The sequence below is a fragment of the Fusarium sambucinum genome, chromosome I (assembly GCF_050947815.1).
Source record: "Fusarium sambucinum isolate potato_lamoka chromosome I, whole genome shotgun sequence".
NCBI classification, from domain to species: Eukaryota; Fungi; Ascomycota; class Sordariomycetes; order Hypocreales; family Nectriaceae; genus Fusarium; species Fusarium sambucinum.
In genome coordinates, this window is record NC_139294.1 from 6,605,471 (window position 1) to 6,627,605 (window position 22,135).

At 49.7% G+C, this 22,135-nt stretch overlaps 4 protein-coding genes across 4 annotated transcripts; 2 read left to right on the forward strand and 2 right to left on the reverse strand.

The window, feature by feature from the left end:
* Nucleotides 1-926: 926 nt before the first annotated feature.
* On the reverse strand, nucleotides 927-2,942 carry FSST1_004831 (argininosuccinate synthase; the record flags this gene model as incomplete). The annotated part of the gene is made up of 14 exons (XM_083231046.1): nucleotides 927-1,210; nucleotides 1,273-1,395; nucleotides 1,457-1,480; nucleotides 1,544-1,726; nucleotides 1,778-1,832; nucleotides 1,885-1,999; nucleotides 2,052-2,144; nucleotides 2,200-2,204; nucleotides 2,254-2,267; nucleotides 2,345-2,437; nucleotides 2,494-2,517; nucleotides 2,577-2,771; nucleotides 2,830-2,843; nucleotides 2,920-2,942. The coding sequence occupies 14 exons, from the start codon at nucleotides 2,940-2,942 to the stop codon at nucleotides 927-929; spliced, it is 1,245 nt and encodes a 414-aa protein (XP_083088261.1).
* A 1,074-nt stretch (nucleotides 2,943-4,016) lies between these two features.
* FSST1_004832 (branched-chain alpha-ketoacid dehydrogenase) lies at nucleotides 4,017-5,343 on the forward strand (the record flags this gene model as incomplete). Its single annotated transcript, XM_083231047.1, has 2 exons — nucleotides 4,017-4,120; nucleotides 4,176-5,343. 2 exons carry the CDS (start codon nucleotides 4,017-4,019, stop codon nucleotides 5,341-5,343), a joined length of 1,272 nt encoding a protein of 423 aa, XP_083088262.1.
* A 639-nt stretch (nucleotides 5,344-5,982) lies between these two features.
* FSST1_004833 (chitin synthase-domain-containing protein) lies at nucleotides 5,983-11,428 on the reverse strand (the record flags this gene model as incomplete). Its single annotated transcript, XM_083231048.1, has 3 exons — nucleotides 5,983-7,354; nucleotides 7,405-11,109; nucleotides 11,160-11,428. The coding sequence occupies 3 exons, from the start codon at nucleotides 11,426-11,428 to the stop codon at nucleotides 5,983-5,985; spliced, it is 5,346 nt and encodes a 1,781-aa protein (XP_083088263.1).
* Nucleotides 11,429-16,012: 4,584 nt separating this feature from the next.
* FSST1_004834 (chitin synthase class Va) lies at nucleotides 16,013-21,718 on the forward strand (the record flags this gene model as incomplete). The annotated part of the gene is made up of 3 exons (XM_083231049.1): nucleotides 16,013-16,320; nucleotides 16,374-21,628; nucleotides 21,687-21,718. The coding sequence occupies 3 exons, from the start codon at nucleotides 16,013-16,015 to the stop codon at nucleotides 21,716-21,718; spliced, it is 5,595 nt and encodes a 1,864-aa protein (XP_083088264.1).
* Nucleotides 21,719-22,135: the final 417 nt, after the last annotated feature.

The following is a 22,135-nucleotide window of genomic DNA, read 5'->3' on the forward strand; positions in this document are numbered from 1 at the left end:
GGGGTGGGTCTAAGACTAGAGTATCAGGGTAGGTTAGTAGCTTCGATGCGGGTGAAAACAAGCTAGGTGTCGCCATGGCCCATGTAATAGTAACGGCTTGTTGTGTTATTTACCTGTTATTACAGAGGATCCTCGTATACTAGACTAGCGGATACTACCATTACGGATATTAAGTGTCGTTGTCAAGCATTAATCTTCCGGCTGCCATAAGGATCGTAATCCTTGTCGGTTCGTTTTAAGGTCCTCCGGGTATCAGAAGAATTAGCCGGTAAAATCATAAGAGACGAAACTAGCGGGACAGTTTATGCTATCAATGACCTTTTATGTGCTCAAGGAAGAAGAAGTGGGCTACTTAGCAGGTACTGCTTTTGTATTGTTTGAGAACAAGGTTCCCCTTCTTGAGGGTGGTGGGAATTTGCTCGACTATGTACATACCTGCTGAACCGACCATTTAGTTATCTCTCTCGAGTCTCACCTTGCACTTTATGATATTACGAATCGGAGTTCTATAAGCTAAAGCATCGTTCCGGATCTATCTAGGAGGGCACCATCAAGTCAAGCTTATGCTGCCCACAATTAGCCGCTTGATATGTTCAAGACACGCATCAGGGTACCAGAAAAGTTGGCCGCCAGCATAAGAGACTACTACTAGGCCACTTTATGCTACATAGACTATACTTTTTAGGCTATTTATTTTTGTCATCTAAAGCTAAAAGGTCAATTCTTCTGCTACCCACTAGACACGTCAATTCGTAAATATGTAAATCACACCGGAGGGCAAACTGTTCAACGTCTCTAGAGTATAACCATTTCAGTAACCACGGTTGGATAATTTAACAGTATTGGTATTTTGAATCTCTTTTTAAATGCTAGAATGAGCTATTGCACAATGGGAGTTGGGTTTTGTTTTAACGACCTTCTTAACTCTAAGGGGCAAGGGGCTCGCCGTCCTTGATCTTCCTCGCGCCGTACTTCTCGAGGCGGATACCCTGGATAGCGATGAAGCCAGTGGTGTCCTGAGGAGTCCAGTTCATGTCGAGGGTGTCCATGCTGCTCTCGTCCTCGGAGTAGAGGTTGGAGGTCTCGCTGGATCGTCCGACGACGTAGGCGTTACCCTTGTAGGCGACAAGGCTCACCTTACCCTCAACCTGGCGCTGAGAGAACTTGATGGCGTGCTCGACAAGCTCACGCTCAGGGCTGAAGTACATGCCTGTTTGGGAGTTAGAACATCAAATCTGGGTTTGTATATGAGTTTGGCCAAAGATGACTGACCGTTGTAGATGCAGGCTGACCAGTCCTGAGTAAGACGGTCTCGGATGGCTCGCACCTTGGAGTCAAGGACAAGTCCCTCAAGGTCGATGTGGGCCTGTCGGAGGATGGTGAGACCGGGGGTGTCTGTGGAATTGGTGTTAGTGGTGTCTTCAAGTGACTGACTGGACCAAATCTCGTCACATACCGTAGCAGCCTCGGCTCTTGAGACCTAGATATTTTTAGCAAATGATACAGTTGATGTTGAAGTCATTTATATCCAAGGTGGACTCACCAATGAAACGGGACTCGACAATGTCAACACGTCCAATACCGTTGACTCGGCCGATCTCGTTGGCCTCCTTGAAGATCTCGAGAGATCCAGTGATGACCTTGCTGCCAACCTCAAGCTTGACAGGAACACCCTGCTCGAAGTGGATAGTGAAGGGGGTAGGCTCATCGGGGGCCTTCATGGGGTCTGGAGATGGACGTTAGCAAGTAGTCCTTGAGATATCCAAGCCCGACTTACCAACTGTGCGCTTCCACATGTCCTTGGGGGGCTCAAGCTCAGTCTGCTCGAGAATCTGACTGGGTCAATACGGTGCACGAAACATTTGAGAAACGTAGGAAGCTTACACCGGCCTCGTAAGAGCAGTGGATGATGTTGTCGTCCATAGACCAGGGGGCCTTGGGGGTAGAGCTGACGGGGATGTTCTGCTCGGAGGCGAACTTGAGCAGATCGGCACGTCCACTATACGGTCGTTAGCTTGGTCGCGAGCGAGCAATTGGGGACGGTAACGAACGCGAATCGGTTGTAGAACTCAGGCATGCGCCAGGGGGCGAGAACCTTGAGGGTAGGGTCGCAAGCCTTCCAGGCGAGCTCGAATCGAACTTGACTAAAAAGATGTAAGTACTATGCCAGAGCTACATATGTTGAAAAGAGAGGCGTACTCGTTCTGTAAATGTTAGCATGAGAAACTTGACTGGTGGAATTGAACAACTTACACCCTTGCCGGTACCTAAAAAGATAGGAAACCCATATTAGCAAGTTCTCCATACAGAAAGCCAGCTCTCAATTGAGTCAAAGGTCGCTTACATCCGTGGCTGAGAATTGTGCAGTTGTGCTCCTTGGCGACCTTGACCATGGCCCTGGCGATGACGGGGCGGGCAAGACTGGTTCCGAGGAGGTCTTCTCCATGTTAGCTGGATCTTCAATGAGAATATAAGTCGGATATCGCGTCTTACATCGGTCCTCGTAGATGGCGTTGCCTATAATGTCGAGTGTCAGTAAGCTGTTGAGCAGCCAGAACAAAAGGGATTGGACGTACACTGGACAGCAGGCCAGACAAGCTCGTCGATAAGCTCCTGCTGAACATCGAGGATGATCATGCGCTCAGCACCGAGCTTCTCAGCCTTGACCTTGACAGCGTCGAAGTCCTCCTCCTGACCACAGTCGGCAAGGAAGCAGACAACCTGGTAGCCCTGGAGGACCAACCATCGGAGGATGGTGCTGGTGTCGAGACCTAGTCATATGGTGAGTATCGAAGTCAAGGCGACATTTTAAAGTTTTGCTCGACTTACCACCAGAGTAGGCACTGGGATTGGGTTAGCTATCAGTTGACTGGCTACCTGTAGAGGAGGTATTCTGGCTGGACGAGAGAGAGAACTTACAGGCAAACACGTTCAGCAGCCATTGTGATGATTTCTTGGTGTCAAAAAGTGACCTGAATAGGCAAGTGCGAGAGATGGACCCAAAAGTTTGGTACGAGAAACAAAGCAGCTCGATATCAGGAATGGAAGTCGGCAAAGGTGCGGGCAGAGCAGCAGAGCAGCAGAGCCTTAGAATAGTATCTCCAGCTCCGAAGACGGCGCCCCTCCACTCGAGTCATGACTTTTGTGGGGTCTCTTCGATATCATCAGGGCCGCTCAACCCTACCCATGTCTCAATTTGGGACTCAACCAAAGCCTCGAAAGATTACTGGATTTACTGAAGCAATTATGGATGAGATTGGATAGTGAATGAGTCGTGTCGATGTCTCTTTACACTACAATTCACTCCTTACCTTGACTCACCAGTCAGTACTTGGATCCAGTCCAGACATCATCATTTAGCTATTCATCTTGGGCAACAAGAGAAGCAAGACTTCTGCAATCTTATAATGTGTATCTTTTCAATTTCTCTCCCATGATACGACTCTACTCGTATCAGCTGAGCTCAACGCCACTATTACAATGTCCCCTCCTCATGAGCAGGAAAAAAAAAAGACCCCTCAAAAGGCGGGAGCTTAAAGATTAGTAGCACCAGTGGTGGGGGATAGAGTACCTATCAGTGACGTATAAGCAGATAAGCCCAACACCCCGCAGTTATGGAAAGACCGCGTGATTGGAAGCGATAAGCCGGTCTCAAGCGCCTGTTGATAAGCCGCCCGTTCAACTTCCGCGACTTTCTCCACAAATTTCCCCAGACACAAGCAAGAGACGGCGAGTCATAGTATTCGTACATCAACAGATCAGCATCAATATTTCTGTTTCACTCCTCACCCGGCTTGTCTGAAAGGCGCATATCAAAAGGAACAATACCCCTTGCGCCCAGCCGTCTGGCTCAGTATGCTGCCATGATTTCGTCTTCCGCAAGGTCAATTCGGCAACGCATGCCTACCGCTTCTGTAATTCTCCGGTCCTGTTCTCACCCCAGCTTACAACGATGTATGTCTCAATGGAGGGGACCTAGACAATCGCAATGGGTCTACAGAAGTACGGGCACTAGAATGGTGTCAGGACGGAGTATACATTCTCAAAAGGTAACGGATGATGAAATTGCGACTCTTGCCCGTCTACATCAACATCCACTATCCCTGGCGGACCTGGTGAGGTATGTTTCAACTGTCACTCTTATCTACGTAGACTAACTAAACCTAATCACATAGACACGGCCGTCCACCTCTTTCATCCGAATCTCTCCTCTCTTCCGCCAACTTTGCACTCTCCCTCCTCCCAGTGCGCCTCGCCCATCGTATCCAAGCTCTACGCAACCTCCCCTACATCGTCGTCGCGAACCCAAACATCTCCCGAATCTACAACAACTACCTTCACTCTCTATCCATCCTTCTTCCCTACTGGCACGCGACCCGCGAAGGACGACCAATCTCGACCCTCGAGGATGAAGTGCACTTTACCAATGTCCTTGCCGAGCTCGTGGCGACGCATACGGATACGATCCCCATTCTCGCAAAAGGCTTTCTCGAATGTCGGCGATACATATCTCCCGAGGAGGTAACTCGATTCCTTGATCAGCATCTCCGCGCTCGAATTGGTACACGACTTATCGCAGAACAACACATTGCACTGCACTTTAGTTCCCAGCCGCATTTCGATCCAAGTGCCAGTCCAACGCCATGTCCTGAACACCCTTCATATATCGGAGTCATTGACACAGCTCTTCGCCCAGCGCAAATAGTGGAATCATGTGCTGGTTTTGTCGCCGACATCTGTGAGCTACGTTATGGCGTACGACCTCTACTATACATCCGCGGCGAACCGGACACGACGTTTGCATTCGTGCCTATGCATCTCGAATACATCGTCACCGAACTTCTCAAGAACGCCTTCCGAGCTACAATCGAGAACAGATCCAACGAACCAGTAATCGTTACCATCGCTCCAGAGCCAGCGTCGCCTAAAGATTCGTCAACATCCACTTCAAGTCTGCCCGCCGAGAACAAACAAAGCGATACGAATACGGACACCATACGCCCTCTCGATGACAATGCCCCAGGTGTCACAATCCGTATTCGCGATCGCGGTGGTGGCATCCCGCCAGAGGTCACCCCCAATATCTGGTCATACTCATTTACAACTTTCTCCGACGACGTCGACGATTTCCCTGGAGACGCCAACGGCAATGATGGTGGGCTCAGCGCCATATCCACTGCTAGCACTGGTGGCAGCTCCATCGCTGGTCTTGGCTACGGATTGCCTCTGAGCAGGGCTTATGCTGAATATTTTGGCGGGGGAATTGCGGTGCAGAGTTTGTATGGATGGGGAACGGATGTGTACTTGCGGTTGAAAGGCGTGGGAAACCTGGATAAGCAGTAGTAGATAATAACCCTATTTTGGATGTAGGCGGAACTTGCCAGGTTACTGTGGTACGAAATGAGGAGTTATGAGATACGGCATTGTATCTACCCGTCAAGATATGTTGGAAAGGGTAGGCTAATTCTATGATCGATCAAACATTAAGCTCAACTTTGCAGATCGGCACTTACAAACTGTGACTCTTATGATGCACGATACGCGAAACACGACAACCAGACGACGTTGGCAATTTCACATATTTCACAGTAGATCCGACAAGTCAAGGGTACATCGCATGGAACGTGGATTTGGCAATAGATAGCATTAACGTAGGTAAGTTATTGAAACAAAAACCAATAGCCAGCCATTGTACCATTAAGAGATAATAAGAGATGTAAACATTTTTACAGTAAACCAATAGTATAAAATTTCCAAGGAACGACTCCCATTTCTGCCCATTAATATCATCAAACGCCTGCCAGTATTCTCACTTTCTCGTTTTAAGAACACCCATGTTTCCATCATGCTCTGGTTTTTGCTAGCAACTCTACCCAAGAACAAGTAGATGACGTTGCGACACGCTGTATAAACCCAGTAAAAGGTATGTACCCAAGATTAGAGTATAAAAACACAAATTTCCACATTTCTCTAATATTCAAATTACATGTTCTCGAGCTCATGGTCAATTTGTCGATCCATGAACGTGCGGCGCTCGCCAACAAGCTCGGTCTGAAGACGTTGCTCTACAAGAGCGCGGACTTGCTTCTTGGTCACGGTATCAAGATCAACCTCGCAGAGAACAGAGCGGATTGACTCAACGATAGCCATGTCGGTGGGACCGCCCTGGCCATGCTGGAAGTCAAATGATGACTGTGATCGCATGGCATCGGGCATAGGAGAGCGGGAGCCACTGCTGAAACCCAGAGCAGTGCCTGACCTGCTGTGACCACCACCGGTAGCAGGGGAAAGGTTGGCCTGGCCACGAAGGTTGGCAACACTGGGGTGCTGGCCAGGGTAATCTTGGTACGGTGACTGGCTGCGCATATCCTGGACACCTGTGCCCATAGACATCATGGATTGACGGTGCTGCATGGGTGATTCTTGGAAGCCCATGGTGGATGTGCGGCCGTTGTTGAAAGCAGGAGAAGGAGGCATATAAGTGTTGCGGCCGGGCATGCCAGTCAAGACAGAGCCCTGGGGACCGGCAGAGTACACAGACTTGATCTCATCAAGCTCGTAGTTGTCGCCGTAAGAATAATCAGTCTTCTCCTGGTAACCGCCACGACGTCCGGGAAGGTTGTTGGCCATGGCATAGTCGTCCCAGCGCTGCAGAGGAATAGAGCGAGGATCGAAGCCCTCATCGTCAACAGCGACAACCTGCTTGTCACCCTTCTCTCCAATGACGATACGGGTGTTACCCCACGAGAAGTTGTCCTGGTTCCAGAAGGAGTAGAGGGGAAGGATGAAGGAATAGATAGGGAAAGCAAGGATGTAGATGATCATCCATCCGATATGTTGCCACTGTCTCTTGAGAATGAAGATGAGAGCTTGGAGACCATAGACGGCAGCAATCATAGCAATAGAAATATAGGGAATGGGTCCAGTGCCGGTAGCCAGGATGTAGATGAGGTAACCAATGTAGACAGTGGTGGAGGGGAGAATGATAGTACCGCAAAGATCAATAAACACAACGAAACGCATACTGAAACAGCAGAAACCACAGAGCTCCTTAAGTTGCATAAGTTCAACCAGGTTGTGGATGGTCGAGTTAATCCATCGTCGACGTTGAGACAATAAAACGCTCCAAGACTCAGGAGCAGCAGTCTTACATTGAGCATCGGGGATAAACTTGTAGGACATCTCGGGGAAGTACTTGGTCATGAGGGTAGTGAGATAACGATCCTCACCAAGAGACAGCAGGTTCTTCTTGTGGAGGGTGTCGACGTCGCAAACACTGTAGTCCTTGATAACACCGTCAGAGATAATCAGGGGCTTGCCCTTATCAACGCTACGAAGACGGTACATAGTGAAACTGGGACGAGTTAGCTAGATCAAAAACATCAAGGTCAAAAAGAAACTTACCATCCAGGTAAACAAGTAACACTACCGAAGAGAGACTCGAAAGCCTTGGCAAGATGATGAGAAATAAAGTACTCGTAAACTTGGATCATGGTCCACCAAGTCTTTTCATCATTCTCCAGGGTGGTTTCACCACAAATGCCAGCAATCTTGGCATCGTGAGCACAAGCGGCAACAAGACGGTTCAGAGAGTCTTCCTCAACGCAGGTATCGGCATCGACCATGAGAAGGTACTCGTACAATTCAGGGTCCACACCAATGATGTTATTGACCTGATGGAACATCTCGAGCTCGAGGGGAGACATAGGGGAACGGTGGTGGACACGGTTGAGGAAGCTCATAAGGAGAATCTGGGAATCACGCTTTCCACGGTTACCAGGCTTAGACTTGGACTGTTCAGACTCCTTGCCAACCTTGACGACAACGATGTAAGGAACAACGTTGCCTTCAAACTCGTACAAGCCAGAGTAAACTTTGCCGTAGTTAAGCTGCTCGGCACTATTGCCAACAGACTTGAAGGGAAGTGCGGGAGGATCAACCTTGGGATCAACGCCGAGAATGTCGAGGACAATTTTGGGTGTAGGACGATCGTTACCTTCACCAACGACGACACCATCACAGATGACGCAGATAAGTTTACGCTTGTTGTCGTACTGAAGAGCCGTCAATGAGTCCAGTGCCTTTCGAAGAGAATCTTCACCCTCAGTGTAGACAGGCACCTGGCAGATAACAAACTTATCCTGGGGCGAAGGGCGTCGCTTGGAACCGAACTGTAGAGCAGCAAGGAACTTGACACCGGTGACGATACAGATAATGACAGCGAAAGCCAAAAGAAGCCAGTTGTTGACTCGGCACCGGGGAGAGTCACGGAAATCGGTGATACCCTTGAACGCAATGTTTTGAATACAGGTCCAACTATTCTTAAGGTTGGCGGCCACAGTTTCGTTCTTTGCGTTGGCGATGAGAGAGTCAAGATCACTCTTGATGTTGGTACCGGGACTGTTCTTCCACAAGTTGACCATATCCTCGTTAAGGAACTTGTACGTATCAAAGTTGTCATTGACATCCAGAGTGTTCAAGTAGTCAGTGAGGTCGTAAACCTGGTTGCCGTACATGGCCCATGGGTGTTGCTCACTACCCTCACCCTGGCTCTTGACAGTGCTTTCTTTCCAAACAAGGTCACCATGGTAGTATTCCTTGATCTTGGGCTGGAACTTCTGCCAGAACCAGTCAGGGTCATTGAGGGCACTGGTGCGATCACGAGTGTAGAAACCAGAGATATGCTGAGCAAGAGGGTTGTTGAGAGTCTCGTTGTAAGTGAGCTGAACGGTCTCCTTGATGCCAAGGCCTCTGCAGGCCCTGTTGAGGGGAGGCATGAAGTAGTTGTCCATGACCATACCAGCGAGAGGCAACATGTTCGTCTTGGTGGTCTTGATGCTGGTATCACTGTGCTGCTGTCGCCAGAAGTCGGTGATATCGTAAACCTTGCCAAAAATAGCAACCCAGAAAGCGTCTTCGTCTTCTGCATGACCAGCAACCTCCTTGACGTTCCACGCTTTGTCGGCGTTGGGACACAAAAGCTTTCCAAAACCGATAATCCAGAAGATAATCAAGCCGTTAAGGAAAAGGATAATGAAGAACAGAACAAACTTTTCACGCCAAGCCATACGGACATCAGGTCGTCGCATGCGTCCAAGAAACTTGAGAAGAGGTGAAGGAATCCAGAAAGTCATGGCCCAAACAAAGCCAACCCAGGCCCGTCGGCCAAATGTCAGGGGCTTGGTTTCGATCTTCTTGTCCTTGGCAAGCTCTCCATCAAGCACGCCAGTGAACTCTCCATCCTCATTATAGTAAACCTGTCCCTTGTAGGTGTCACCCTTGTTACCGAGACCGTAGTCACCAGCGGCGGGCGGACCGCTGCGCATGGCAGATGGGGCAATCGAAGGTGCTGATTGAGGATTCAGCTGAGGGTGTTGGTTGAAGGTAGCTTGGCTCATGTTGCCCTGGCTGAAGTTCCGGGTATGCATGAGGTGATCATTGCTGCCATTCAAGCTGTTGTCCATAGCAGGAGCAGGGAAGAAGCCGCTACCATTGGGTGGGTTGGCTGAGTAACTTGTATCAAAACCGGATGTGAACGGATTTTGACCCATGCTTTGAAGACTATGGGCGGGCTTGATGTCAAGCATGCTCTCTGCCTCCCACCAAGGACCCTCGCGGACCCAGATTCTCTCCTTGCCAATGAAGACTTCACCGTTGCTCCATCCTCTCTCAAGCATCCAGGTCTCAATGCCGTCCTTGCCATCCTTACAGCCTAGTGCACCGTAACGACCAACGAACTCATCGACATCAAAGTCGGCTGTGTAGTCAAGACTTCGGTTGCGACGGTTAGCCCATTCGGGAAGTCGCCAAGAACGAAGCTGTCGAGAGATGGTGCCAGCTGACCACGCCGAGGTGATAGCAGGGAGCGTAGCCAAATTGGCAGGAGAATCATCTGTGGGGTGCAAAGAAAGGTGAAACCAAGCACGGCTAGCACTCAGAAGACCTGGTAGGTCAAAACGACCAGCTCGGCCCAAACTGATACCCTGGCCCTCGACGGGGAACAACAACTTCTTGATGAAGCTGTCTTCCTCAGATGCATAGGCAGCCTTCTCTAGAATGACCTCTCGCTTCTCTATATCATGTTGCCGGTCTCGGCCCTGAGGACCGGTCATAATGCCCAGATCAGGTGCGACGTCGGCGACGGCTTGCTGCATCTCACGAACGACAGAAGACGAAGCTGGGTGGATCTCGACACCATCTTCAATCATCTCAGCGTTAATGCCCAGAGTGTCGTCGAAAATTGTTCGCATGGCCAGAGCCCTGCCGAGAGCGGGCTCAGGCACCTCAACAACGGTGATGGCAACAGTGTCACCATCCTCGTTTTCATTGGGGGTACGAACGCCACGACCATCGACAGACTCATCGCCATCTCTAATACGGAGCATCTGAGCGGCGATTGCAGCGTTGGCCTTGGAAATGACCCAGTCAACGAGAGCTTCATACAAGCCAGCAACAAGTGTTCGTCGATCCTCAGTGCTCAACTGTTGCATGAGAACTTCTGGTTCCATACCAAGAAGACCACCAACGTCTTCGCAGATCTCCTCGAAATCGTCAGAATCGGCATCGTAGTCGAGGGTGTTGCCAAGCTTGAGAAGTCCGGCCAGTGTAGAGATAAAGCTACGATGGGCAGATCCCTTGATACCAATCTCCTTGAGTGCCTGACGGAAGTCGTCGGCAGCAGCACCGTCATCGGCTGTGATGAGATAGGATGGAGGCTCGTAGGTACCTGAGCGAGCAAGAAGAGCATACGCTGAAGGTGACTTGAGGCCTAGGAACTCTCGTTCGGCGGGCGTTGAGGCGGATGTGAGCAGGTAGTAGAAAACGTCAAAAGCACGATAGCCAGCCTCAGCAGGAACGTTGAGTAGTCCATTCTCTGTATCGATTCCGCCTTGCGACAAGGCCAGAGTAGCTCCTGTAACACTTCCTCCCAAGCTCAATGTCAGTGTAACGCCAAGGGCAATCTGTCGTGGAGCCGAAGCGTTGTAGGGAGTGACACATCGGAGAAACGGTTGTACAGCCTCCAATGACTTGTAAATGGATGCGGGGATAGCAAACGGGAACGTGTTAAGGAACGGCACGAGAAGCGAGGGAGTTGCCTGGTGGAGTGAACTATAATGGATTAGCGATGGCGACAATGGTCCATACTGGAAGAAACTTACCCTAAAATCACACAGCCATCCTCAGCACGACGCCTGGCATGCTCCCAAGCTCGAGCAGCGAGAGTAGCATCAACAGTAGCACCAGCTTGGGCAGCTGTGAGCCATGTGTTGACGACCAGACTGGTACCGGCGTCGAGTTGATAGGGTTGAGAAGACAGGTAGATGTTATGAATGGCATTCAGGAGAGTCGTGGTTGACATCTGCTGGGGGACTTGAGGACCACCCATAGCCTCGGAGGCCATCGAATACATGGACATTCGTCTCGCCATGGTCGATGAAAGTGATGCCCTCGATGGGGACAATCACAGGATATTGCACGTTGCGATGTAGATGTAGTACACGGGATTGGGTTTTGGTGTTGGTTTCAACGGCCGTGTCTAAGTGCAATAAAGTATATGGTGCAAAGGATATTACGTCGAAAAATCGAAAGAGGAACGACAGACGATAACAATTAGATGTATGAGCGAATGGATATGATAGCGATCGACTCCCCAGCAATTGAAGGCGGCTGAAAGGCGTGCAGGAAGATGGTCGAATGATGGGATCAAGGTTTCGGTCGCTAGGCAACGCTGCCCTCCTTTTTGCCTGATCGGATGAAGTATCACGGCCTGGACGACAGTGAATACTGTGTAAAGGGGGGTTGGTGATGATAGTCAGTAATTAAGATAAAGTAGCGATTGATGAGAAGAAGACACAGCCAAAGCGAGTGAGGCCGGTCAGTAAAGCTGTAGAGAAAACAGATAACGACAAGACAAGACAAGACGAGACGCTCACGTAGAATTGAAGAAACGACTGGGTCTTGTTCAGGGTGGTCTTGGTCTAGTCTGAAGGACAGGCGAGGTAGAGGTAGCAGTAGCAGTAGCAGTAACGGGCGGCAGGAGGTCGAGCAGTATAGCCTAGTGCCGTTGTAGCGTGCCCCAGCAAAAAAGGGCGACTCCGAAAATGGATACACCTGATGATGCACTGTGTACGGCGAGACGTTGAATCCAAGGGCGCAGTATTCCATGTCTAACGTCCCGTCTTGATACTTTTAGCGACTGGACGTGGCGCTTCAGGCGGGCTTTGCTCTGTAAAGGGGTCATCTAACTGGTCAAGGACACGATGGATCTAGCATCTCTCTACAAACACAGCACAATCTACATAAGCCATCAAGAGACAGCGGGGGAATATTACAGCTGCAATGGATTCTTCAGAAAACTCAATGCCAAACCAGCACGCGACACTGTGCAGCACTGTACTGACTGTCACTCCTAAATGGATCTGTCCATCGCATATCTAAACTTGGAACACACACGACCGTACCATCACCAGTCGGGGTAAGGGGGCCGACCCGAGGGCAGGGCAAAGAACCTTGTGTTTAGTAAGGATTGGGTCCGGATTGGAGTTGAGTGGTGTGTGGGTCAAAGCCAAATACGAGGGTCGGGCCAATTCATTCAATCATTCACTTGCATTGACTACGCGTCCCTGAGAGAAAAGTCTCGCGATGCACGACCTGCAGGTTATTCAGCTAGCCAGCTTTGTGTATACACAGACTTGCTTGCATATGATATACTCAAGTTTGTGATCTATAATCATGATAAAAAGGCTGTGTCTCTTCTGCTGTAGTACCGTAAGGCTTTGGTTAACTACTCGTACACGTACCTAGGTATATGTTACACATATCACACAACCCAAGTTTTCGGCTTGCATGTGGTTACACCCAACTCTCAGGTTGTCACCACCAGCCTGGTCATATCAATCGGGAAAACAAGGGCAGACGTGAGCAAAGATCGAGAAATCACATCACCCCGAAAATCTTATCTAGTTGTGGTTCAGTCCAGGAGAACCCATATCCTGTCACAGATCTACATGTAACAGTTCTTTTTCCAGGCTGTTGTCCTTTGACTTTCTACCTTGATCTGCGGTTACCATGACCCTCTTATTACTGATAGAGTTCCATCACTGTGTAGCATCTGATATAACGTACCGACAGCCAGCCGAGCGCTCAGGGCGCGTAGAGCGTCAACGCCCGTCAAGACAATGGATCGTGAGTAGCTTGAGCGGGAGTTTAGTTTGAACTATCGCTAGCAGGTAGCATTGGCTGCAACGTCCGCTGACAGACAGTCATGATCCGCAGCTGGGACGTGGGTACGTACAATAACTTGGCTTATGAAAATATGGACTGTCTACCCTAAACTTAGAAAATGGCATGAGATACTACGTAAGAACCAGTATCATGACACTTAAAGCAAGCTTTGGCTCTTGGTAATTAACCCTACCTGGTCTATATTCTGACACGAGGAAGAGTTTATTATAATTCTTTACCCTTCCATCAATGCCGGGGGTCGCGACAAACCAGCTTGATTTGAGATCAGCAGTAGTAAGGATGTCTCGGATATTTCCACAATCTTGCTCACTCATACAATCTCACAGACCATTGAAGCGACCTTACCGGGCTGTGTGAGGATACCAGAACGAAGGAATCACGATAGTCATATTTAGGAAATAAAAATAAAAGTCTCGTGGTAGGCCGGCGTCATAAGAACAAAGACAGGAGGATGGAGGGCATCCTTTTCATGACTGTGCCTCCACCGGATGACGGCCATCACGACCTGCCATCCATCTCCCGGTCCTAAAATAAATAACCACTACAGGGGAGGGAGAATCGCAGGCTAGCATCGATTTTCACACTTCGGGCACACATTCCAGAAGGCTGATGGGGAGGATCGATCACTGGAGCCGGGAGGTTGACCCTAGTAAGCCGAGTGACGGTCCAACGTTCTCCTTGACTTTTTTGAGGCGACTTTGAAATTTTGACAGTGGAGATTCTAGACCCCTGAGATATCACAGGAGAAATTGTTAAAAAATGCCCATACGCCCGTCTGCATTCTTGCCTCGCCGCTTGTTTGCGGTGTCATAGGGTAAGACGGATTATGAAGGGTGTTGGCCACATGTTGTCTCGCCCAGAGTTATTCTTTGGGTCTTAATCCCTTGAATATGTCTGGAACCCTCTATTTTGGCATGTAGAATTTGCCGCCACCATAGCATCGGTTATTACAACTTGTCATCGGCTTTCAAGGAAACCGAAGCAGAAACATGTCTCAATTCAAGGTCTGATACTCGCTGTATAGGGGATTATGAATGCGCACAGTACGGAGCATAGATGTAAACAAGCCTTTTGTATGACCCGCCGTCTTGTCCATGTCTGTGCGGGTTAGTAGGCAAGACTTGCAGGAATATCATTCGAGGAGAGTGACTGGCTGGTTACCGGGTCAGGGATTGCATGGGTTTTTAGGGGTTTGTAAAGAAAGAGAGAGTTCGTACCAGTCCGCACCATCGAATGGGCCCATAACAAAACGGTTGACGATGATGCAGTACCCATCATGAGTTTGTGGTGAGTAGCATCTGTCCCCTTTGGTTATAGCATCAACAAGACAGGAATGCTTTCTCTGGACCAAGGCTCAGCTATCGTCATGGCTGGCCGTTGTGGCGTCCAAATTAAGTGAGATGGGCAATCTAGTCTTAGCGAGGGAGAGGCGCGATTGAGACTTGATTTAGAGATGATACAGAGCCACCACTACAGAGGCAGCTGTCAATAGTTTTGTCCTGGCCCCCTGTAAGGCAAATGAGTACTAGCAGGGGTAAAACCAATGAAAAGCTAGCTTAGTACTTCAGTACTTTGGTCTTATCTTATCAGCCCTAATAACTTCAGTTAATGCCCTATAATTTACTATAATTACTGAGATATAGTGATTCTCTGCTATCGATAAGGAACTTCAAGTATACTTTAGTACCAGCAGGGACTACCCCTGCTAGCACTCTTTCAGTCAACAGGGGGCCGAGACAAAACTATTGACAGCTGCCTCTGTACCGGATCTTTTATTAAGTGGCATTTCAATGCCCTGTCAGTGTATTGACCTCATCGTGATCAAGTAAGCGGCCTGTACAGGCGCGGTTTCAGACACCTTTAATTATCGATCTGCGATGCGCTGTGCTGAGGCCGTCATTTACTGATTATGCATGGGAAATATGTACATGTATTAACTTGCGCCGGTTGTTCCATCTCTTTTGAAGGTTGCTTGAGCATGAACAAAGAGTAGCAGTCATGTTTCTCATATTGTTCACAGACCCAGAATGTCAATATAGATGAGGCTCGTGACAAGTCTGGTCTGTTGTGCCAAGAGCCAGACGAGAACGACAGAGACAAATTCAGGGGGGCTCAGGACTTGTACTGTACAGCAGTCTAGGCGGAAGTGCCGTGTGGCTATGGGCAGGGAAAAAGCTCGTATGGGCGCCCATTTTTATGCTGTGGTCGTGGGACAAGCCAAACATAGTAATCAGTCCAAGGCCAAAGGGGGGCTTTGCGCTATGCCTGAACTGCACATACGGACTCAAAGGTCGACCGTACATAGAAAATCCCACCTCCACTCTCCCTGTCGTGTACGAGAAGACTTGCATGTGGCCAGTCGACCCAAGAAAACAATCCCTTTTCCCAGTCCAACCCAGCCCAGTCAGTCCAGGTTGTTTTTGTTGGTGCTGTGCTAATACATACTACCTACTACCTTTGGCTGGCAAGTAGATTGATTTCCCACTACCGTTCAATCGTCCTGGTGAAGGTTTTCTGAATCCGGAACCTCTTACCTTTTCCATCTTTATTATTGTTTTTCTGACGCTCGTTTATTGTCTACTTGCACCCTTACCCTCGCTCAGAGTGCCTGTTGACTTGTTGCTCTGAACTGCCATCCAACAACCACCCCAACTTCACTTATCAACGACGACCGATCGAGTCCATAATAACCAATTCACGACAAGAACTGATACAAGAACCTACCGAATCGTTATAATCATCGACAGCCACTCGTTGGCTTGACTTTATGGCCATGAGCCTTCCACAGCTCGGCGGCGCAGGAGGCCCTCATACTCAACCCTCTCTGCCTTCGCTACCGGCACATCTCCAGTCCGACACGCATCTCACTGCTCACCTTGCCAGTCGTTTCCATGTTTCTCATCCTACTGCTCGACTCTCCTCTCACGCCCTCATCTCACTCAACACCTACACCAACTCGTCAAAGGGTCCAGATGGCGGCAAGGAGGGAAGCGCCATGGCTGGCGCTGAAGATATTGCAGACCGAGCCTATCTGCGATTAGGACACAGATCCGAAAACCAGGCCATCGTCTTTTTGTAAGTGATGCAGAATCTCGCAGTTCGGCGGTGTACTAACATACCTTCCTCAGGGGTGAATCTGGTGCTGGAAAGTCCACCATTCGAGCCCACCTCCTTGCTGCTCTCCTCAACAAATCATCGACACCTCTCTCCACCAAGCTCTCTCTTGCCGCATATGTCTTTGACAGTCTCACAACTACAAAGACTGCAACAACACCGACTGCTTCAAAGTCAGGTTTGTTCTACGAGTTGCAGTATGATACTTCCTCTACTACCAACCCCATCTTGATCGGTGGTAAGCTTCTTGACCATCGTCTGGAGCGAAGCCGTATCGCCGATGTTCCAACAGGAGAGCGAAACTTCCACGTTCTGTACTATCTTCTCGCTGGTACAAGCGAGGCTGAGAGGTCTCATCTTGGGTTGGATGGTGGATCTGGGGCAGCCGGCGCCGCTCAAAAGCGTTGGAAGTATCTTGGCCACCCTACCCAGCTCAAGGTTGGCATTAACGATTCCGAGGGTTTCCAAGTCTTCAAGAACGCTCTCCGAAAGCTTGAGTTCCCTCGTGCTGAGATCGCTGAGATCTGCCAGATTCTCGCCAGTATTCTTCACATTGGTCAACTTGAGTTTGAGACAACTAGCCAGACCAGCGTTACTGGTGATGATAGCGGTGGTTTCTCCCACGAGGGCGGTACCACTATCACAGCCGTTAAGAACAAGGATGTTCTCAGCATTATTGCGGCCTTCCTCGGTGTGAGCGCTGCTGACCTTCAGACCACTCTGGGTTACAAGACCAAGATGATCCACCGAGAACGTGTTACCGTCATGCTTGATCCCAACGGTGCTCGTGCCCATGCTGGCGAGCTTGCACGGACGCTGTACTCTCTTCTCGTTGCCTGGATCCTGGAGACCATTAACCAGCGCCTCTGTGCCCCCGAGGAGTCCATTGCAAACACTGTCTCGATCGTCGACTTCCCCGGCTTCTGCCAGCAAACCCCTACTGGATCTGCCCTCGACCAGTTGCTCAACAATGCTGCCACTGAGAGCATCTACAACCTGACTCTTCAGAACTTCTTCGACCGCAAGGCTGATATGCTGGAGTCCGAAGAGGTCAGCGTTGCTGCTACCAGCTACTTCGACAACTCGGACGCCGTGCGAGGTATCCTGAAGCCTGGCAATGGTCTTCTCAGCATCCTCGACGACCAGACCCGACGCAACCGAACGGACATGCAGTTCCTCGAGGCTCTCCGAAGACGCTTCGACGGCAAGAACGCTGCTATTGAGGTTGGCTCCGCCCAAGCCAAGCTGCCCGGCAGTAACTTCTTGACCGAGAACACTTCCGCTTGCTTCACCGTCAAACACTTTGCTGGTGAGGTCGACTACACTGTCAAGGGACTCATTGAGGAGAACAGTGAGGTCATCTCTGGTGATCTTCTCAACATGATCAACGGCACCAAGAGCGAGTTTGTTGCTCGCCTTTTCGGCCAGGATGCTCTTCAGACCGTCACTCATCCCACCGAACGTACAACCGTGATGCAGGCTACTGTCAGCTCAAAGCCGATGCGTGCACCCAGTGTCATGTCACGAAAGACTCACCGCACTGGCCGACCCAGCACTGCCCACAGGCGCCAGCAGCAAGAGGCTTTGGATGAGCTTGATCAGCAGAGTCAAGCTGGAGAGTCCAACAAGAAGAATGCCAACATGACTCTGGAGCAAGGAGCCTCAGGCCAGTTCCTTGCCTCTCTGGACAACGTTCAAAAAGCTGTTACCGACCCCGGCACAAACTCGTACTTTATCTTCTGCTTGAAGCCCAACGATCGACGAATTGCCAATCAGTTTGATAGCAAGTGCGTGCGTATGCAGGTTCAAACCTTTGGCATCGCTGAAATCAGCCAGCGTCTCCGATCTGCTGACTTCAGTCTGTTCTTACCTTTCGGCGAGTTCCTTGGCTTGACAGATTCTGAGACGATTTTGGTGGGCAGTGAACGCGAGCGTGCTGAGATGGTGATTGAAGAGAAGCAGTGGCCTCAAAATGAAGTCCGCGTGGGTGCTACTGGTGTGTTCCTTAGTGAGCGCTGCTGGATGGAGATCGCACAGCTCGGCGAAGCCGTTTCTGTCGGAGGTCGATACGGCGGTCTGCCATCATCCGACGCTGGCGACGGTCTCACACCTGCCGAGTCCATTCCCTATGGTGTTTCCAAGGAGAATCTGGTCTCTGGTGGCAACACCCCTCTCATGTATGGCGAGAAGTCCAAGGGCGGCTACTTCACTGATGACACTCGTTCTGAGGCTGGCGTCTCTGCTTTTGGCGGAGGCGACATGTTTAAGAACTTGGACACTCGTGAGCAGATGGCCGAGCGAGGCAATGAGAAATCACTCGAGGAAGTCGAAGAGTACAGAGACAAGCCTAGCCGAAAGCGCTGGGTTGCCCTCGTTTACTTCCTCACTTGGTTTATTCCCGATTTTGCTATCAGAGTTATCGGACGTATGTCCCGTAAGGACGTTCGAATGGCCTGGCGAGAAAAGCTTGCTATCAACATGCTCATTTGGTTCATGTGTGCTTTTGCCGCCTTCTTCATGGTTGGATTCCCCATGCTTATCTGTCCCAAGCAATTTGTCTATAGTTCCGGTGAGCTGTCTTCTTACGACGGTGACAAGGGCAGCAAGGGTGCCTATGTTGCCATTCGCGGATTCGTCATCGATCTTGAGAACTTCATCCCCAACCATTATCCTGGTAGCGATCTTGTTAGTGAAACGACTCTCATGAAGTACGCTGGAAAGGATATCACCTCTCTATTCCCCGTCCAGGTCTCTGCTCTTTGCCAGGGTAAGGATGGCGCCATTCCTCCCGAGGTTACTCTCGACAACCGAAACAACAACATGACTGGCCAGCCTCAGCTTCTTGCGCAGAGAGATGTTGACGTCAATTCAATCTACCACGATTTCCGATATGGTACCAACGATAGCCGACCCGATTGGTACTTTGAGCAGATGTATACCTTCAAGCATGTCTACCTCAAGGGCAGAATGGGTTACACTCCCAAGTATGTCGAGAAGCTCGCTCGTGATAGCGCCTGGAACATTGTCACCATCCACGGAAAGGTCTACGATATGACCAAGTATATGCAGGGTGGTCTTCGCATGAAGCCCAAGCCCGGCCAACAGACTCCCAACATTCCTGGCGCTACCGATTTCATGGAGGATAGCGTTGTCCAGTTGTTCCGAAGTGCCAAGGGTCAAGATGTTTCTAAGTACTGGGACAACATCAAACTCTCCGCGGTCAAGAAGCAACGTATGGAGACCTGCCTGAACAACCTCTTCTACATCGGCGACTCTGATACTAGAAACTCTACTCGTTGTCAATTTGCCGAGTACTTCATTTTGGCTGTTTCGGTTGTGCTTGCTTCTATCCTGGTCTTCAAGTTCCTTGCTGCGCTCCAATTCGGTGGCAAGAACGTGCCTGAGAACCTTGACAAGTTCGTCATGTGTATGATTCCCGCTTATACCGAAGACGAGGACTCTCTTCGCCGTGCTATCGATTCGCTTTCCCGCATGAAATACGATGACAAGCGTAAGCTTCTTGTCGTTGTTTGTGACGGTATGATTATCGGTCAGGGTAATGACAGGCCCACGCCTCGCATTGTTCTTGATATTCTGGGTGTCTCTGAGACTGTCGACCCCGAGCCACTCAGCTTCGAGGCTCTTGGTGAGGGTATGAAGCAGCACAACATGGGTAAGATCTACTCTGGTCTCTACGAAGTCCAAGGCCACATTGTCCCGTTCATGGTCATTGTCAAGGTTGGCAAGCCTTCCGAGGTCGCTCGTCCCGGTAACCGTGGTAAGCGAGATTCTCAGATGGTTCTCATGCGCTTCCTCAACCGCGTCCACTATAACCTTGCCATGAGCCCTATGGAGCTCGAGATGTATCATCAGATCCGCAACATTATCGGCGTCAACCCAACCTTCTACGAATATTTGTTCCAAATTGATGCCGATACTGTCGTTGCTCCGGATTCAGCTACTCGCATGATCTCAGCCTTTATCGACGATACTCGCCTGATTGCCTGCTGTGGTGAAACTGCTCTGACCAACGCCAAGGGCTCATTCATTACTATGATTCAGGTTTACGAATACTGGATTTCTCACAACTTGTCCAAGGCCTTTGAGAGTTTGTTCGGCTCCGTTACTTGTTTGCCTGGTTGTTTCTCCATGTATCGAATCCGCGCTGCTGAGACTGGCAAGCCTCTGTTCGTCAGTAAGGAAATCGTCGAGGATTACTCTACAATTCGTGTTGATACCCTTCACATGAAGAATCTGCTTCACCTTGGTGAAGATCGATACCTTACGACTCTGCTCCTCAAGTACCACGACAAATACAAGACAAAGTACCTCTACAGCGCGCAGGCTTGGACTATTGCCCCCGACTCTTGGGCCGTCTTCCTGTCCCAGCGACGTCGTTGGATTAACTCTACTGTGCATAACTTGGCCGAGCTTATTCCCCTTGCCCAGCTTTGTGGTTTCTGTTGTTTCAGTATGAGATTCGTCGTCTTTATCGATCTCTTGAGTACCATTGTCCAGCCTGTTATTGTCATGTACATCGTTTACCTGATTTATCAGGTTGCGTCCAACCCCTCCGTTGTGCCCATCACAGCCTTCTTGTTGCTTGCTGCTATCTACGGTCTGCAAGCCATTATCTTCATCTTGCGCCGCAAGTGGGAGATGGTTGGTTGGATGATCATGTACATTGCTGCCATTCCCGTCTTCTCCTTTGCTCTGCCTCTTTACTCTTTCTGGCATATGGATGATTTCAACTGGGGTAACACTCGTGTTATTGCTGGTGAGTCTGGCAAGAAGATCGTTGTTTCCGACGAAGGCAAGTTCGATCCCAACTCGATCCCTCGCAAGAAGTGGGAGGAGTACCAAGCCGAGCTTTGGGAGACCCAAACACAGACTGCTCGCGACGATGTTCGATCCGAGATTTCCGGTTACAGCTATGCCACCAAGGCTCAAGGACCCTTCTCCGATTACAATGGTGGTTACCAGCCCAGCCGCCCTGGTTCAACTGCCGGCTTCGGTCACCACAACATGTCTCGCATGTCTCTGGCCCACTCTGAGATGCCTGGTAACCGCACGAGCCAGTTCGGTGGCTCACAATTCTTCTCCCCTGAAGAGATGGTTGGCATGCCTAGTGATGACGCTCTTCTCGCTGAGATCCGCGACATTCTCAAGACAGCCGACTTGATGACCGTCACCAAGAAGGGCATCAAGCAAGAGTTGGAGAGACGCTTCAACGTTCCTCTAGACGCGAAGAGGGCCTACATCAACTCTGGTAAGTTTTTTTTCGCTCTTATTTCTACTCAAAGAACCTAAGCTAACATTCCTTTTAGCGACTGAAGCCTTGCTTTCTGGCCAACTATAGACTGCATAAGAACCCAATGAAACGGCCTTTATAATGCCTATCTAAAGCCTGGCGATAATCTTGTTTATTTGAACTTGGAAATCTTTCATTTATTTTTACATATGGCGAACATGGAATGGGAATACTAAAACTTAACATTTTTGTTTAACGGCACAACCAATTTTGGCCGGTCTTATCCATAATACTGCGTGGGTGGTTAGCGAGGGGGAAATTATCTTGTGTGAATAGACACGCATTTCTGTGTTCATTGTACGGTGTCTGTTCGTTCATTCGTGTTTACTGTGGTGGATGGTTAGGGATATGTACATACATACATGTACAAACAAATTTGACCAAGTTTGACAGTTCACTACTTTTACTATCCTGCGTGACGCTGTCGGTTCATCTTGAGCATGTTTTAAGAGAAGGCTCACTTCG